We start from the raw sequence: 20,402 nt of genomic DNA on the forward strand, positions 1-20,402 counted from the left end.
CCCATAGACTACTTAAAACTAAAATTTCTTACCAAGCCCACATCTCTCTCTATATATCCAACCAAAATTCATATGAGATTTTGCCTTTTAATCATTTTTTCCCAATAATAAATAGATTTATTTTTAATTTTTAAAGTATAGATCAAAAGATCGTTCGAGGTAAATTGAAAATTGATCCGAATAAACCAAATTACAATTTAATTGAATGAGTTTTAGATTCTAAGGGTAGAAGGATGGTTGGTCACTTAGTTGTAAGTTCTGTTTGTATATTTATACCAAAATGTGTTGGTTGAGAGGACGGATTTCTGAGTGTTTAGGATGGGATGGTTGTAACTTGTACGTAAGATTTGAGAAATGTGACACCTACATCACATGTAGATTGGGAGGAATGAAATCCCTCCATTGCAAGACTCAAGACATTCTAGAAATATATATCCATGGTATTAAAAACTAAAAATAAAGATATATGAAACTGTTCTTTGGATTTTTGGATTATGAATTTCTCAATTTAATAGATAAAATGAATTCAAATTCCAAATATTCAAACCATATATAATGCCATTCAAATATTTAATACAAATATTCTCCGAATTTGTCCATATAGACCCTTCATCTTCTACAACATATCGATTTGAACCAAACATGGCTTCTAGAGTCCAGACTGTTTGCCTCAACAAAGAGGAAAATTTTGCTATGTACCCACATATATTATCTTTTTCTACACTAAAGTTTATGAAACATGATGAAGTTAAACTATTACAATCAGGCTAAGCGCCAATACAAGGGTACATAATTAGGAGGATTAGGATCTGAGTCCCACACAGAAAATGCACTTGAGCATCTCATCCAAGTTTTTGACATATTAGGGAAATGTCTGTCAATAACGCATTTTAGGCTTTCAGTCTTATTGATCCACTGTAGTCCTTTCTCAGTGTACGTTTGTGGGTTAAAATTAGTGGTAAAGAAGCGATCTGCTTCAAGCCTCCTGTAACCACGGTTAAATATCAATATCACGAAACATATGACTAGCTAACCAATTTCAAGAAAAAGGGCATCACCTTGAAGCAATTAGTATGAAGATGAAGAAAGCAGTCTCACTAATGGCAAAACCTTGTATCTTTTTCTCTGCATGTATCCCCACCAGTAGATCAAGCTTCTCAACATCATCTCCATATATTTCATAGAGCGCTTCAATAACCTCTTCATCATCAGTCATATCTTCCCATTTTCTAATAGGAATCATTAGCAAGTTCCTCCTAAACTCATTGTAACGAGGAACCTTCCTTTCTCTATCTCTATAGACTGTTCATGTCATTAGCATATATATGTTAAAGTTAGATCATATATATAAATGGTAAAGAATTCTATGGGTACATACTTTCTATGGAAGCCATGTCCACTAGATCTGTTCTCTCTTCACCATTGATATCATGAGCCACAAGGTTTCTCATCCACAATGGATAATTCCATAATGTGACTGCTCCACAAGATTGGTGACCCATGGATACCAACATCTTCTCCATACCAATTTTAGACAATCTTCTTTCTCCTTCTTTCCCAATCATATCCTTCATATTCACCCTATAAATATTATATAAACCTTTAAGCAATATTATTTACAAGTGGCTCAAAAAATCACATGAGTGTGTATATATATATATATATATATATATATATATATATATATATATAGCACAGAAAGATTAGTACTCTTCTTGGATTGGTGGGGCTGATTTGTGATTTGAAATATCATTAATGTCTCGGAGAAATATTTTGTCAGGCAATGTTGTGTGCATTCTGTAGACGCTTACAAACTCCTCTGTCAAAGAATAAGGGACCCCATGATCTTGTGGCCTTTTAAGACCCACTAATCCACTTAGTTCAGCTCCGAATATATTCCCAAACAGATCCTTCACTTTCTTCCCAAAAATGCCATACCTACAATAAACCTATAAATGATCAGTGTAAATTGTTTTTGATCAAGCACACTTGTACCAAAAATGATGTTGTTCACTGTTAAAAAATTTATCCTTTCAAATTCTAGAACAAAATATAGAAACATAATGAAGTTTTACACTTGCATCCTTCATTTGTGTCAGTTTTGTTTTGTGACCTGCTCGCTTACCAATTGATTCTCATTGCTGCTAATAGGGTATTAGTCTTAAGGAGTTCAACAGTCCAATCAATGGTGTGGATCTTGGCAATAATTGTTGAGGTTACTAATCTTGCATGTTGGTAGAGCTTCTCGTCATCAAATTCTGGATAATGCTCCTGCAAACAAGATTGTCAAAAACTCAAGGAGAAACCCTATTTTGGACCAATGCTACTAACCGAGTTTCTTGAATACCCGTTTTGAAAAACAAGATGGTTATATATATATATATATATATATATATATATATATATATATATATATATATATATATATATATATGTGTGTGTGTGTGTGTGTGTGTGTGTGTGTGTGTGTACAGAGAGAGAGGGAGAGAGCTAGGTTCGAATGTGTATTGACAACTATTGTGTGGATGTATGGACAGTGCTATTTTGTGAGAATGACCAAGAAAATATGTTGTTTGATAATATGAATACGTTTAAACTTATATAACTATTGTCATTATCACACAATCTCACTAATTAAGTCGTCTATAAGGTTATTATATATATACTTTTTATTATTATTTTCATTCTGTCAGAATGTTTATTGACTCGTATTTTGTAAGAATGAAAATGAGTGAAAAAACGATGCATGAGAACAAAAATGAATAAGAATTAGTGAAAATGCATGAAAATGAGTTGTGTGAAGTTGAACGTATTCACATTACAAAACAACATATTCTATATGTAATTCTCATAAAATAACATTGTCCACACGATAGTTGTCAATCCACATTATAACCGAGTCATATATATATATATATATATATATATATATATATATATATATATATATATATATATATATATATAGACTTAGGTTCAAATGTTTTCACTATCTATTGTGTGCATGTATGATCAATCTAGACCAATCATTTTAGTTATTTTAAGAATGTAATTAATGCATATTAAATGTTGAAGATGTAATTAATATCCATTATATCTTCAACATGTAATATGCATTAATTACTTTCTTAAAATAACTAAAATGATTGGTACAGAATCAATCATAGATGCACACAATAGATACTGAAAACATTTTAACCTATATATATATATATATATATATATATATATATATATATATATATATATATATATATATATATATATATATATATATATATATATATATATATATATATATATATATATGATGCACTTACCTTGAGCATATCAGAAATAGCATTATGCTCTTTGACAAATAAAGCTTGCAACAAGGAGAAACCAGCCCAACAATTTCGTATATCGCCCGATATAGGAATCCATATGTCATCATGTTCAAGAAGTCCATCTCTCGAAATCTTTAACTTCCCGTCTTTGTAGGCTCTTACCTTTCGCATACCCGCTTCGTCATTTCCATAAATAACACTTCCATCCCTGCTCAAATCAGTTCCTAAGATATAACATAAGCTTTATGTGATTTGACTTGCATAGAGTCAAACCATAAATCATTCACATATGGCCCACTTACCACCATGGTGTCCGTCTATTAATGAAACCAGTGTTAGGTTGAAGCGATACTGTCGAAATTTCTTTGGTTTGATAGAACTTGAACGACTTCAAGGGACATTGACCGACAACCTCCGCAGGAGCTACAATTTCAATCTGTCACATGGGCATTGTTGATCAGAAAACGTGAGTTGGACTTTGATGTGTAGAATACAATTTTCCGATATGATTAACAAGATTTTTTGAAGTAGAATGATGGAGAAGTAATTTAAAATATCGTTGTTATCAATCCGATAAATGGGACCTGATGGGTGTCCTCCATATGATCAATCCAATCATGAATCATGAACTGTAACCAAGAGCAAGCTATCATGTTGAATTGCTTTCCGCAGTCTCTAAATTGCCTTCTTTCCAGTAGCTTTGTGGCCACCACTGATGGATGAGGATCTAGCAACTTGAGATTTGTACCACTTCAATAATCTTGAATATGCAAATGTTAACAGATTTTGGGGAAGATTTTCTAGAAACAAAATATTAACATGTGATCGGTGTAAGCTTTGGTTAAAGATCATTGGCGAGCAAAAAAAATATTATATGAGTAATGCCCTATTTTTTTGTCATTTTTATTTATTTGTTTATTTATTTTTATATTAAAAAAAAAGAGTTTAGCGTATTAAAATGGTGTCTATATAAATTAGAAGGCTAAGTGAAATAAATAATAAAATAATAAATCTTAAAATACAAATCTAATAGATTTTGATATTTAATATTGATAATAAATAAAGTAAAACAATATCTACTAAGTAGAAATTAAACATATAAGCGTAGGGTTTAAACTGTAATTTTCAAGAAATCAGTTTTGATGAGATGTTTCTTTTTGTCATAAGGCTAAACCCGAGGGACCATAACTGCCAGGTCGTGGTTTCTATTTTTCCTTCCTCCCAGCTACCCGATAGGAACCGGTGCTTCCTTCTCTTTTTGTATTGTGCGAGAAGCACGTCTTCTTGAAAGCAATCTGATGTCCAACCACAATTTCTTATATATACTATTGTAATTAGAGCTAGGGTTAGGAGGGTGCGCCGCACAATTAATGAAACCTTGAGAGGAAGGGTAAGGCTACCATAGCCGTGTTTCACCGCCGACCTCAGCTATCGCTGGAAGCAACGAGAGAGAGAGAAAAACTAAGGGCTCCATGCTAAGTGCTAATTTCGGGTTCAAGGTCATCGTTTCTGACATGTTCGAATGGGTTTATCATCAAGTTATTTAGAAGGGATGCAACCATCATTTCTGGTCCGCTATCAAGTAATCAAGCTAAGTATTCGAATAAAAACAGTTGCCGTTTCCAAAAAAAAAAAGAATAAAAACAGTTAGGAGAACCATTGGAGCGGGGTGATTTCCATTGATCTTTCACGTTTTTGAGATACGCATCTAATGACCCCACATCAGGCGGAGTGCTCGGATTATTTCGTTGTTACCGGAGAGGATAACGTCTCTAGTGAGAAGGCATCAAAGGAGGAGCTGATGTCGTCGGAAAAGCTGATATCTCCGGTCCCGGAGTGGAAGGAGGATTCCGATTACGAGATGAAGAAGCTCATGTTTGACATCCATGTTAGGAGTATATGGCTGTTTGACTCTCTTTCCTACTTTTGAAATTAGGTTTGACTTAGTGGGCTACATAAAGGTCTGACTAATAAAATTGGGCTTATTGGGTTAAAATGAATGTTAATATGATGGAGGCAAGGTTTTATGGGCTAATTAAATTTAATTGCATGATCATTAAGATTTCAAAAACATGGAAATATTGTGAAGTTAGGTTGTGGTTTAATTATTTATAAGATAAGTTTACTGACTAATTAAGTTGTGTGGATTAAGATAATATCTATTTGATAGCTATTGGGTAATATTAGATAACAAAACATGGATTTTATTATTTAACGAGTTGATTAATTATAATTAATGTGCCTTATCTAAAGACTAGGTTATTCTACTGGTCAAAGAGACAGACAAGCTTAACCTAATAATTGAAACACATAATTATGTACGAACCGCTTGTTATAAAAATAATAATTGTGAATAAGGAAAATATTATGAAGTATTATTAAGTGATACTTGTGTTACGAGCTAAGTATAGATGATTAATATGGGATGTACGTTTTCAGGGAGATGGGCAGTCTTTCAACTACTCCAATGGCTTTACTATGTGTTAACTGCTTCAAGAGAGTTTCGTCATTATGTTTAGCGGGTCGAAGGCACCAATGCCGGCTCATGGTTTTTTATGCTTAGTATGTTTGTTGTCTGCATGACTATTGTATGTGTTATGTGTTTTATGTGTATCGGGCAGGGCATGATGATTGTATTGTATGCTATTTATCTTTGTTATTTGCATTTATCTTTGTGATTTATGCATGTGTTTATGTGTTTGTATGTTTACCGGGCGGGGCCCGATGCAAGGCGGGGCCTGATGACTGACATATATGTCTACCGGGCGAGGCTGGGTGGGGCCCGATACCGGGCAGGCCCATTATATGTTTGATATGTAAGGTATGTGGCATTTTCGGAAACTCACTAAGCTTCGTGCTTATGATTTCCAGTTTATGTTTCAGGTTCTTCTGGTTCAAAAGGAAAGAGTCTGGGATGATTGCAGTGCACACACCACTTTGTTACGCATTTTATGATTTCTCTGATGTTTCAGGATGTATTTGATATACTTTGTTCCACTTTGGCTTATGATGATGTTTTGGATTACAGTTTTATTAAATTAAAATTCAAAATTTTTGGTCTATATTTTTGGGACATTACAAGTTGGTATCGGAGCCTTGGTTTGAGGGATTCAGGAACACTCTCGGGTGTGCCTGAACTCAAATTGAGGGTGGTGAATTTTTCATAAAATAAACATTTTATCAAAGGATTTTCTAATAAAATAAAGGGGTATGGTGCGTGCAATCAGCTGAGCTCAAGTAAATGATTCCCAGAATACCCATACATGTTTGTTAGGTTATATACTTATATGTTATGAGAATTTCATGCTAGATTAGGGCTAATGATCTAGGAGAGATGCCTTTGTATGTCCGATGTATGAGCTTGTTGACTTGCATGGTAGTATTGATCAGTCAGTGATAGGATGTTATGTTTAGGTTATTCTTGATCTCCAATTACTTGCTGCCCTAATGTTGATTGATAGTGCTTTCTAGGAGTTTTTTTTTCACTAACATCAGTTAACTAGTAAGTGAATATGCTAAGTTACACATTGTTGAAGACTAGATAATTTTAGATGGTTAGGTTTTAACTATGTTGCGCAACTCTTGTTTGAGTCCAACCATTGTAGTGTAAGACCTCTCATTCGAAGAATTATCTGGTTTTGGTGATATGTAATTGTATACAGGAGCTAGTTAAAGGGTGTTAGAGGGAGTTCCTTCTACAACTGATGGCGGGGAGTAGTGTGGTGTAGCCCTAGGAAAACCTAGGAAGGAAATTAATGCTTAGATCATTTCATTGAGAGGGCGTTGTATGGATTGGCCAGAGATGTGTTGCTTTGTAGCCTAAGAGGAATTGAATGATGTGTTAAATTCGAAATATTTATTGGTGGTAGGTGAGTTGAGATGTCCTCTGTTTGGCTTGTGGTTTGGAGTGTTACTACACGAATGTTGCTTGCTTTGTGCTTTGTGGGACTCGTAAGTAATGTGAGCTAACCATTATGTAAATATGTTAAGTCACATGTGGCTAACGTTAAATAATCTCAAAGTGATGGATTTGGCCATATTATGCTACTTTCGTTTGAGTCCAACCATTATAGGGATGAGTCTTTTATTCGAAGGATTATCTAAGCTTTGTTGCATGTGGTTTATTCATGAAGTGGTTAGCTGATGTTAGTGGGAGTTCTTCAACAGCTGATGGCAGGGTGGGAATGAGGAACCTAGGAGAGCCTAGGAAGTGTTTAGCGGGTTCGGATGCATTGTTTAGTGAGTATGTGGAGTACCAGTTTGAGAAGGTGACCTAGAGGATTCAAGATGATTCTTGAGGAGAGTATGGATAAGTGTGAAAGGTAGTATTGGGCCGTACTATAGAAAGCACAGGATCCACACTCGAATCGAGGAGAGTCACGGAGAGTCTGGGAAGCCTGTTGGATGAGGATTCTTGGGCATGTTCTGGTCGTGTATACGATTGTTTCCATTATGGTGGTGAGCACACATGGATGATGTTCAAGTTCTGGTTCAGGCTCAAGTGCAGGTACTGAAACGATGGATAAGCGGATGCGGGATTTCATCTCGTCAGAGATCACCCACGATATTTTGGAGCAGACTCTTATGATTTTTGGTACGGTCAAGGAAGGTATCCTGGAGATTTTGGATGAGCGCTTGGACGTTTTTCGTTATGAGACTGTGGCAGTGATCACTGCCAAGTTCTGGGAGAAAGAGAGCTTTGTTGGTTCCACAGTATGCAGCGGACAAGGGGATGATAAAGGTAAAGTATCATGATATGTTGAAGGATGACATCAGGGAGTTTGTGAGTTTGTCGGGGTGTGACCTGGATGATATTATTGCTAGAGTTCGAGAGCGGGATATCGATTTGGAGCACCTCAGGAAGAGGAGGCCGCAACAGACTCAGATTGCAGTAGGCCAGGTGAAGAGGCCAAAGACTCAGGATTCACATCTGGGAGGCCATCAGGGTCGGGGCCGTTGTGCCAAGTATGGGAGGAACCATAAGGGAGGATGTTGGGAGACATGACTGGGATGCCTTAGTTGTGTATAGATGGGTCATTTTAGTAGGGATTACCCCAACAGATCAGTTCCGATGTGTTTTTCACTGCAACTAGGTGGGCCACAAGAAGACCAATTGTCCGAAGTTGAGGGGTGGACCAATGAGTGCGCTTGCCCCAATTAATTTGAGGATAAATGACAGTCGTGAGAGTATGGAAAGAGCCCCGACATCAAGAAGTCGAGCATTGTAGTGTCAGTCAAGCGAGGCCAGAGTTTCATCAGATGCTATCGCAGGTACGCTGTCTTTTTTTTCTTCATGCCCTATTTTATATATATATATATATATATATATATATATATATATATATATATATATATATATATATATATATATATATATATATATATATATGTGTGTGTGTGTGTGTGTGTGTGTGTTTTGGAATAAGGTACTGGAATGAGTAAGCATTATCTTTGGTTTAGTTCTCTGTTATTGCCTGGTTTATATTATCAAGGGTTATTATATGCCATTTTTCATGTCGAGAGTTATGAGTGGGACTCATCTTGGTGAGCTGGATTTACTTTGTCCGGTTGTCGTTCTAGATCGTTGATGGAAACAATTCAAGTGTATCACTTGGGGAGATCAATATTTTAATTTGACTCGCCTTAGTGGATAAATACTCTGCAACATTCGAGATATACCGATAATATTTTCCCAATAAATAATTCCTCATTATCTCCACATTATTATCTTAAAAAGGGGATAATTAGTCTGAGACATTATATGTATGTATGTGTATATATATATATATATATATATATATATATATATATATATATATATATACATATATATATATATATATATATATATATATATATACACACACACACACACTAGGTGTAAGACCCATGTATTACATGGGTTCATTTTAAAGAAAAAAATATGAAATTCTAAATATTTGATTAGTTTGAACTTATAAGAAAAAAATAGAAAAATATTGAATTATTAACCTTTAAATTGTTTGTTTTCCTTTTAAATTTAAACAAATAATTTATATAAATAAACAAAGAAAACTAATGAGATTTTAATTTAGAAAATTTGAAATTAGAAGGAAGTCAATTAATAAAATTCATATTCATTTATTATTATATTTATTGCAATTATTACATTTAAATATTATGTGGAAATTAATAAAATGAAAAAACCACAAAATGCCATGTGGAAAAAAAATTAATTGAAAATAATCACAAAATGACATGTGGTCAAATCAATGAGAGTGTGATATATGACAAAAAGTTCTTTATTTATTAGAGAGGATTTAATATGACTCGCCTTAGTGGATAAATACTCTGCAACATTCAAGATATACCGATAATATTTTCCCAATAAATAATTCCTCATTATCTCCACATTATTATCTTAAAGAGGGGATAATTAGTCTGAGACATTATATGTATGTGTGTGTGTGTGTGTGTGTATATATATATATATATATATATATACACACACACACACACTAGGTGTAAGACCCATGTATTACATGGGTTCATTTTAAAGAAAAAAATATGAAATTCTAAGCATTTGATTAGTTTGAATTTATAAAAAAAATAGAAAAATATTGAATTATTAACCTTTAAATTGTTTGTTTTCCTTTTAAATTTAAACAAGTAATTTAGATAAATAAACAAAGAAAACTAATGAGACTTTAATTTAGAAAATTTGAAATTAGAAGGAAGTCAATTAATAAAATTGATATTCATTTATTATTACATTTATTGCAATTATTACATTTAAATATTATGTGGAAATTAATAAAATGAAAAAAACCACAAAATGCCATGTGGAAAAAAAAATTAATTGAAAATAACCACAAAATGATATGTGGCCAAATCAATGAGAGTGTGACAAATGACAAAAAGTTCTTTATTTATTAGAGATGATATAAAAGTAATTAAGTTCAACTAAAAACAGTAAATAATGTGAGAACGTAAAAACACTACATTTTGTTGTATATTTTTACCTTCTATATGGATAATACTTTCCTAGTAAACAAATCCCGCTAATATCTTTACATTATCCCACATTACTTTGTTAAAGAATAGTCAAAATTATATGAATTCTTTTTAGTTTTAAATCGTCTTATCATAAAGATGGTAATGATTATTTACCATTTCAAGTGCCTAATACATTTTGTTACATATTTTTACCTTCTACTTTCATCTTCACATCTACTTTATCTACTTTGACTACTTTTCTCTATAACATTTAGGCCTAGGAAGAAGGCAAGATTTTATCTTACCAGATTCATGATCATGAAAAAGGTGCTACAGAATGATAATGACAACGAGAACAACATCAAAGAAAAGATCAGGAAGGGTTTTAATGACGTTAGGAAACAGAATGATGAGAAGGAGAGATTATTGGCAAAAATCAAGAACTTCTCAAGCTCTCATAACAAGTTGGTGTCTTATTTGTTTCTTATTGGTGGAAAGTAGACAAATTTGCAGACCATGAGGTCTTTGTTGGATGTTCTTTAATCCATTGAAAAGGTAACCAAGGAGCTAGAGATTTTGATTGAAAGTTTAAATCAGGTTTGATTCTTATGGATATATGTTGTGGTATATTGTCAGTAGAAAGTTGGTTTGATTATGTTTTTTGTGCATGTTTGAGAAAGTTGTCCATTGATATTTAAGAGCTATGTTCTTTTTGTTTTTCTTCTTTTGGAATATGATCAAGGGTTTTTGTAGCCAACAATGGATATAAAAGAAGTTTATCGTATTTAGAAGTTTTTGATTTGTTCTTATTTTATGTTAATAGAAGCTATAAACTATTAATAATCTTCCATAAATCAATAACATTTACCATAAAATACTAAATTTTATGTTTTATCTTAATCAAACACACATTAGACACAAATCTTCATCATGAACATTGATTGGAAAACTTTCTCTGTTATTAAGCAAGTTTCTCATCCATATTTGTTGTGATCTTGAAATTTTTCTTCCCGTTTGACAATGGAAAGTGACAGACGTTGAAATCCTTGACACCGGACATAAGTTTTCGGAATAGAATATTAACTTGTCTAACACCACACATAATAAAAAATCAAGATAATTTCAGTTTGAATTGTTTGTGGATAAATAGTGTGCGACATTTTATATATGTTTTTGGTATCAAATTTAGTTTTCCGTCAACATGGTCATTAGATCGAATCGAACATGATTTGAAGAATGTTCAATAGCGAATGCATGTGTGGGGACCGAATAATGGTCATTAGATCGAAGTGAACATAATATGAAGAGTGTCCAATTGCAAATGCAAGTGTGGGGACCAAATATATTTTATCAGTGACATTAATTTTGGATTAAAAAAAATATTATTTGAAGGCGGTTAATGTCATTTGTATATTGATAACATTGACATAATGTATATAGTCAAAATATTGTAATAATAACTTCAACAAATTCATTGGTAATATGATTTATGTTAGATATAAAATTAATAACAAAATATTTTATGCTAAACTCAATAGTCTTCAAAAATTCAACTTTCTTTTCTCCAGCAGCTTGATCATGATTAAAGAAATACATATAGATTAGAATATCTATTATGTTATTGTTCGTAGAGGGAAGCCATAGAAAAGGTTGTTGTTACTAATTTCTTAGGTGTAAATTTTTTTCTAAGTGCAGAAATCGTATGATGTATAGACTTTTTTTTTTATTATAAAGACATGTGTAAAGATATTAGCGAATATTAGGCAGGTGTATATTTTCCATTTATTATGTATATTTGCAATTAAATTTGTTGCAATGTAAGAAATTGGATGTCATAATTATTGTAGGTGTTTGTGTGTTTGTGTGTGTGTATTGGGGTGGGGGGGGGGGGGGGAGGTTAATGGTCATTATGATACTAATAATTAAATATAACCATCTATATTGTACTGGAAATTGAAAAGACTTTAAGATGTATTTGTGTGTCATGTATTATATCTTATCAGTTTGTTATCTTGTAACCTAAAATCAGTAAACATAATTTTATCCTTTACAAGCTAATCAACCAAGCATTCATATGAAATTGCAATTTTTATATCAATGGCATAGACTACAACGACAACCATCATATGCTTAGATTAGTAGGGAAAAATACGGATAGGAAATTATTCTTAATTTTTTTGGTCTATGATATTATTAAAGACCATAAAGATAAGATCAAACTATTAAGAGATGTAGAAGGTTTTGAACCGTCAACCATTTGTGTCAATGCATAACTTTATCTCTCACAGTCAAGCTGGAGAGACACTCGCCTTTTGTCCACTTTGACAATGTTACTTGAATTTATTGATAAGAATATCGATAAGAAAATGGAGCACATAAGGTTGGTCGTTGAAAATTAAAGATTAGGTTTTGTTGTTGATCTTTTTGATATTTGTAGTAGGTTTGAATATTTGTTTTTTTGTATGTTCATTTTTCTTAAAGATTTTTATGCCAAATAGTCATTATATAATGATATTGTTAATGATATTTGATCATATAGGGTCACACCTTATAGAAAGTTACTACTAATTATTAGAGTAATTTTAAATATTAATAAATATCAACACATGTATTTAAATTGGAAAAACATTATTTTATGAAAAAAAAAAATTCAAACATATTTGGAATTACTGTTTCCAGGAAATAATAATAAAAGAGAACATGAAACTGGTTATATTTATATGGTATAAATATATATGGCATGCATAATTAAATGGTCTATTTGAGAAATCATTTTAGTTACAAATGAAACTAGTTAATTAGATGCTAAGTGGAAGACCAAACTAGCATGACCAATTTCTTGGTGAAAGTCATGAGTCCCTCTCTTTAAGAGAGGGGTTGCATGTTGGTTGATCACTTACACATCTTACTTCTTACATGTATCAAATCTTGAATTTATGGAAGACATGAGACTTATTGTACATTATATCTTGGTATATAATGAAGAGTATGGACATAAAATAAAGGTAGTTGTTTTAAACATCTCTCATCTTCTCTTCTTTCCATCTTAAAAGTCGAGATCATGAGGAGCTCCCCTCTCATCTATCTTGCAGTCTTGTTGCTTGATTTTTATTATTCTTAGTTGCTTCTCCTTTGAAGTTATATTTGGCATATACTTCTAAGACTTAAGAACAACTAATACACAAATGAATACTATCATCTTTGGTGATATTTTCTTGCTTGGTGGATACATTATAAAGCTTATTCTTTGGATTTTAGTGCATCATTTCATCAACTTCCAACTCTCATGAGAATCAAAGTCTTCAAATGCTGTAACACTTTCCTTTCTATGGTTGTTTTAATCTTTTCTATCTTTACAAAATGATCCTTGGTGGGTAAATGTTGGGTCAATATTTTAGTTTATACTTTGCTTTTCTAGGAAATTGTATTTTTATGTAATATCTTATGTGTTCACGGTCAAGTTTATGGCCAAGGGGGTGTTTACGGCCGTAAACCATGTTTACGACTCATGTTTCCCGTGTGTATATATAGGGGTGAGGGGTGTGAGGAAAATGGTGATGAACACCAAGGAGCTTAAGTGTGTGCATTTGAAGGTGTTCTTGAGAGAGAAAAGAGAGTGTGTGTTAGTGTGTGTGTGACTCTTGTATCCGGATCTTCATTCATATCAATACATACAAGATTCATCATCTTCTTCTTCTCTTTCTCTTTTATTTGATCTGACATCATCCGTTTGATTGGGATTCCGCACCATCAAACGGATCTGATTGATACACAAGCAGATTAGGGACTTACAAGTGGTATCAGAGCTTGATTGTATCAATCAAATTTTTTTAGATATGGACCTTATTTGATCTTATTTTGAAGATATTTTTGCGTTTTTGGATAGATCTCGCAAAAATAAAGGGGGTTTGTTCTTCGCGTTTTTCCTAAAAACGAGTTTTTGATCGAGTTTTGGAGCAAAAAGGGTGAAAAAACGCTGTTTTTCGTCAAGAACAGCGATTTATGGAGAGTTTACGGTCTTTGAAGGGTTTACGGTCCGGAGTTTACGACCGAAAATAGGTCGCCAGAGTTTGCGGCCTTGGCTTGGAGAACGGCTCGGCAGCATCAGTGGACTAGCGCGCTTCAAATAAAAAAAAAGGACGCAAAGCTTGGGGGAGGCGAGGATCGAACCCATGACTTTTCATTCTTTAGTCAGCGTGCTTAGCCAACTCGATCAACCGATCACTTGTTTCAATCCTCCGAAATATTAAATTTAACCACTCCCAGTCGCACCAAATTTCGCATTTTAACACTTTTAACACCAAAAATCAATTTCTTTCATTTTTAAATTTCTTTTTCAACCAAAAATTTTAATTTTTAATTTTTGAATTTTATTTTTGACTTTTTACTTAAATTTTTGACTTTGACTTTTAAAATTTGACCTTTGACCTTAAGCTTTGACTTTCTCATTTAACTTTTAAATTTTCAAATTTAGCTTTTCGGTTTGACTTTTAAGTTTGACTTTTCAAGTTTGACTTTTTAAATTTGACTTTTAAGGTTGACTTTTGAGGTTTATAGTCAAAGGGCATTTTTAAATTTAAAGTTTGACTTCTAGTTGTGTTTTTAATAGTTTTTGAAGTTTACGAGGGAATTGAAAACATGAAAGAGAGTCGTCAGGAGATGTTAAGACAAAACTTCAACATATTCGATTATATCCATGGAGAAACCCTCGAAACTCAGTTGCAGCGATTTACTACACTCATTACTGAGATGAATATAGTTGGGATCTTCTTGACCAAGTCTGAGATAAAAAAAAAAGCTGTTGAATGCACTTCTGAAATCGTGGAATATGGACATGGCTGACATCAAGAAGACAAAAGATCTCAATCGTCTTAGTCTTGCTGATATAATTGAAGAACTTGACACTTCGAATTGTCGAAAAACAATGAGTTCCACAAACCTCCCGGTCAATGAAGTTTCATGTTCTCAATCATGTGAAGTTTCATGTACGATATCTAGTGAAGATAAGATTAAATTTCTTCGGGAACAAATTGATTTATTAAAAAGGGAAGTTGAGGAAAGGATATCAACTCAGGAAAGGACAGAAACCCCTGAAGGCTGAATTAGAAGCAAAAACCAAAGACTTTAGGAAACTTCAGGAAGAGTATAGCAACAAGTGTGAAAATTATAACTATATTAAGAGACAACTTGCTGTTGTAACTGAAGAACTTGACGCTTTAAAAATTAAGTGTGGCAAAACAGACGTTAGTTTTAAAAATTATATTGCGTCAAGTCAGACAGTCGAGTCCTTATATGAAACCCAATTAAAATTCAAAGAAAATCAAAACAAGGGTCTAGGGTATGATAGTGTTCCTCCACCTTTCAATCTAACTACACATCCATTCCTATGACACATGACGAAATTGACAGGGAGGCACATCTTTAATATGGCAAACCAGCTGGATTTGTGTCAGGAGGCATTCAAGTTGAAAAATATTAATGCTTCTACTTTATGTGCAGGTAAAGTAGCAGAGGATGAGAACAAGGAGAACACCATTAAACAAACCAACATCTCCTTGAACTCTGAATCTGTTGCTTTGAACTCAACTACTTCTGATCAACCTGCCGTTGAGAAATACAGGCCACCAATTCCAACGCAACAGAGTTCTTGTTGCAAGTGTGCATGTGGGAACAACAAGAGACAAGTCAAGGATACGCCACTAGGGGCAGGAAGAAACAATTTCCCAGTGAAGAAAAAGACTTGTTTTCACTGTGGAACACCTGGTCACACTGCCCGAAATTATCCAAATTGTGCATACGTTCCTTACTACGCACAAGGCTGCAGAACGCGCCAAGAGGGAGATACTCCAAAAGATACCCCTCGAGATCACGATCAGACATTGACGATTGGAATGCCAAGAAGGCCAAGAATGCAACTCCCAAGGCCAAGAATTCAACTCCCAAGGCTAAGACTCAAACTACAAAGGCCAAGAATCCGAATCCCAAGGGCAAGAAAGGAATGTCGGCCAAGAAGTCCAATCCAAGAGATGCTCCTGTGAAGCCAAAATCAAATTCATCTCAAAGGCCGACATCAAGATTAAAAGAAAGTACTGAGCCACCCATCAGATCGAACAAGAAATGGGTCAAACCGAACTACAAATGGGTTCCAAAGGCTCACTCTCCCAAATCAACTAATGACTCTAATATTTCTACATCTTCTGTTTGTGATAAGCAGGACATGTCATGGGAGAGAGTACTATGCAAGGATGACAAAGGTCGACCCAATTTCAAAATGGACTGGGTTCCAAAGACCAACTGATCCCGCTCTGTGTCGGAGCAGCTATGGAGGCATATCATCAGACTTCGGTTTGTTGGTAGTGGCTGTTCCTGGCACTTGATAGGAGACATCTCTCAACTGTACAACACTCAGAACATTGTTTGGGAGAATGTGTCCTTTGCGGGAAGGGAAGAAAAGAAGTGGTCACTCACGGGGTTTGTGCTTAATGACATGAAGAATTTCCGGATCTGTTCTGAGTTTACGCGTGCTGTTCTCAGACCTTCTGGATGCAAATTCAATCGGTGACTTACGATTTACGTTTTCTTCTCTATACTCCTGAGTTTTTCTTAAGCTGATTCGCTTTAAAGACTAATTTTTGTTTTAAGATTGTTTAAATTTGCGCATTTACTTTTGTTTCTCTCCTATGCACAAATTTGGGGGGGGGGGGGGGGGGGGAGAAATAAAAAGAAAACAAAAATTAGAAAATTTTAATTAAAAAAATCCAAAAACATTAGAAAATCAGAAAATAAAAAATAGGTCTGTAATGGAATGTGCTTGCAGGAGATGTTTTGGGAAGTGATATTATAAAGTGATAACATGCAACCTGAGTCTGCGTAACGTACCCAAAGTTGGTTTGATGTGTCGGTAGGCACGAAAGATTCTAAATGGATTTGACTAGGAAGAGTTGAACTTAGGAAATTTATAAATTTGACAAATTTTGACCTAGTTAGATCCGTTCAGCCTGACAATACGATGCTCGGATAGGTTGAGCATATATGGGAATCTACTCATCACATTAATTGAACCCGTATCTGGAACCGTGGTTTAACTTTTCCTCAATATGCTGATTTTTTCCTTAATTCCGGTATTGATGGGGCAACTGGTAAATTCCGATAAATTAGGTCTGTAGAAAATCATTTTCTTTCTTTCTATCTGTTAGTCATATGTTACCTCCTCTGCGTGATTGGAAGAGATTCAACCTGGACTGTAACATATGCAACTCTATTTCTCTGCATATTATACATATATATATATATATATATATATATATATATATATATACATATGAAATTCCTCTTATCTGTTAGCCATATGTTGTCTCCTTTGCGTGACTAACAATCTGACCTGGTACACAACATATGCACTATAATTGATAATACTATGAATCTATCTTCTCCCCTAATGATGGTTTGCTCATCCGATGTAAGGAGTACTCTGGAAGTCCTTGATTACCAGGGCATATCTGGAAGCGGGAAACATGTTCAAGTACAATTAAAATTGAACACTCAAAGATTGTCTATAGATCTCGCTGCTCAATTTCGGTGGACAACAATATCCCTGGTCGTCGTCAGCTGAATGGTCCTTAAGATATAGTATCTAAGAAATTAGGATCATATATAATATCTAGGAACTTAAGTTCACCTTGTCTTGTAACAAATAGTATGTCCTAAATCTGCCATAATTTTTCGTGTTTAAGTGGACCACAATACCGGCGATCGACCAGACAAAGACGTGAAGATAGAAGGTACCGACAAGTGGATAAAGGCTGTCTAAAAACTTTGATCCCAAATCACTCTTAACGTTAGATATCATTTTTATTTTGTTAAATATGTCATAGTTTCTTCTAATTTAAATATTAGGGGAGAATTAAAAATTAAAAATAACCAAAAAAAAATCAGAAAAATTCAAAAATAAAAAAAAATCAGAAAAATTAAAAATCCAAAAATATTTTTGTTTCCTTTTTAATTTGTGTGTTAAGTTTTCTTTTAGTTTTGTTTTGTCTTGAAAAGTAATTTCAGGTATAGATAAGACTCATGGAGTTTGTGTTGAAGATTTCTGAGCCAAAGCCTCGTCCGTAAGCATCGAAGAATTCGAATTCGAATGAGCAAGAAATGAAGATTATTCTTTCGACATTCAATCCTTCAACCCCAGAAGAAAGGTCAAGTTGACTTGAAGAATATGTGACAGATTGCATTGAAGCCTCCTCAATCAGTCTGCTGCTATCTTAAAATTGTTGAAGTGATCTAGAAGATTTGTTCTCTCTGATGTTCTCTCTGAAGATTCTCAAGCTGAAAGGACTATCTTTCAAGAATCAGTACGTAAAACCTCCTCACCCAACGTGCGTTCAATGCCAAATTCTGAAGAAAAGCCCAACCGCTCAAGATGAAGTCATTCATTGAAGATTCATCAAGTTCATCTTGAAGTCATGAAGAATTTGAAGATTAATGCTGAAGCCAAGTTCCCAATGAAGATTATAAAGAAAGCCAACTACTTTTTAGGGGGAGTTTGTTGGGTCATTTAAGAAAAGAAAAGAAAGCTATAAACCAAGGGGGAGATTGTTGGGTCAATATTTTGGTTTATACTTTGCTTTTCTAGGAAATTGTATTTTTATGTAATATCTTATGTGTTTACGGTCAAGTTTATGGCCAAGGGAGTGTTTACGGCCGTAAACAGGTTTACGGCTTATGTTTCCCGTGTGTGTGTGTGTGTGTATATATATATATATATATATATATATATATATATATATATATATATATATATATATATATATATATATATAGGGGTGAGAGGTGTGAGGAAAATAGTGATGAACACCAAGGAGCTTAAGTGTGTGCATTTGAAGGTGTTCTAGAGAGAGAAAGTAGAGTGTGTGTTAGTGTGTGTGAATCTTGTATCCAGATCTTCATTCATATCAATACATACAAGATTCATCATCTTCTTCTTCTCTTTCTCTTCTATTTGATCTGACATCATCCGTTTGATTGAGATTTCGCACCATCAAACAGATCTGATTGATACACAAGCAGATTAGGGACTTACAGTAAAATGATTTTAGTTTATTCAATGTAAAATTTCTTTCATTGCTAAACTTGTAGTTTTGACTATTTATTTTAGACTATTTCTGAATAAAATCCAATATTTTTAACATGAAATAGAAATGACAGTATTGATTATATTGTTTTATTTTAAAGTTATTAATATTTCTCATAGTTTTTTGTGCTTGTTTTAACAAAAAATGAAAATGATCGTATTAATTACATGGTTTTTATTTTACAGGTATCAAAAGTTATAATAGTTTTTGGTTATTCTAAGTAATAAGTTCATTAATTAAACGTAATGGTTATATATATATATATATATATATATATATATATATATATATATATATATATATATATATATATATATATATATATATATATATATATATATATATATATATATATATATATATATATATATAGTAACTAAAGGCAAACGATTAGATTTTATGTTGATAAAAAAATATTTGGTATAAGATTTAAGACAAATGATTGCTTGATCACAATTAATAACTTCAATATGAAAATGTGATGATAATATTTACAATTTTACATAGAAATTAATATCATTGTTAAGTGAAACCTAAATTTCAACATTAAGAGCCAAACAAAAGTTGTTATTCTTTATAAAGGGATTTTATTTTATAATATCTATCATGGGTTGGAGCTAAAGTTTAAAAAAACCAAGAAGATAATCGTCGTGATGTAAACAATATTTATATTTATAACATCTCTATTTTTGAAGTGTTCACCTGCAATATATGAATATAGGTACGACATTGTTGTTTACAAATGTACGTTGTTAATCTCTTATTGTATTAGTGTATTTCATTTCATTTGTTAGAAAGAAATATGTTGTTTATTTGAAGAAATGATGGTTTTAGATCACACTAGACGAAATCTCATGTGTTGCGCATGTTAAAACTATTTAGTTATAATTTTTACGAATATATGTCGTTGACAATTATTAGTCATTGACATCAAATGCAATAACAATTTATACACTAAGTTGATATATAA

At 33.1% G+C, this 20,402-nt stretch overlaps 1 protein-coding gene across 1 annotated transcript in view; it reads right to left on the reverse strand.

Moving 5' to 3' along the window:
• Window positions 1-538: 538 nt before the first annotated feature.
• The window catches only part of LOC111915138 (alpha-dioxygenase 2), a 67,041-nt gene continuing 47,177 nt past the window's right edge, over window positions 539-20,402 (reverse strand). The window contains exons 3-10 of the mRNA XM_023910815.2: window positions 3,911-4,060; window positions 3,629-3,762; window positions 3,321-3,534; window positions 2,126-2,271; window positions 1,711-1,938; window positions 1,379-1,581; window positions 1,059-1,302; window positions 539-985 (exon numbers count right to left, since the gene is read on the reverse strand). Coding sequence (XP_023766583.1) covers window positions 763-985; window positions 1,059-1,302; window positions 1,379-1,581; window positions 1,711-1,938; window positions 2,126-2,271; window positions 3,321-3,534; window positions 3,629-3,762; window positions 3,911-4,060 — 1,542 coding nt within the window. The 3' untranslated portion in view covers window positions 539-762. The remainder of the gene's footprint in view (window positions 986-1,058; window positions 1,303-1,378; window positions 1,582-1,710; window positions 1,939-2,125; window positions 2,272-3,320; window positions 3,535-3,628; window positions 3,763-3,910; window positions 4,061-20,402) is intronic.

The sequence above is a fragment of the Lactuca sativa genome, chromosome 8 (genome assembly GCF_002870075.4).
Source record: "Lactuca sativa cultivar Salinas chromosome 8, Lsat_Salinas_v11, whole genome shotgun sequence".
NCBI lineage: Eukaryota > Viridiplantae > Streptophyta > Magnoliopsida > Asterales > Asteraceae > Lactuca > Lactuca sativa.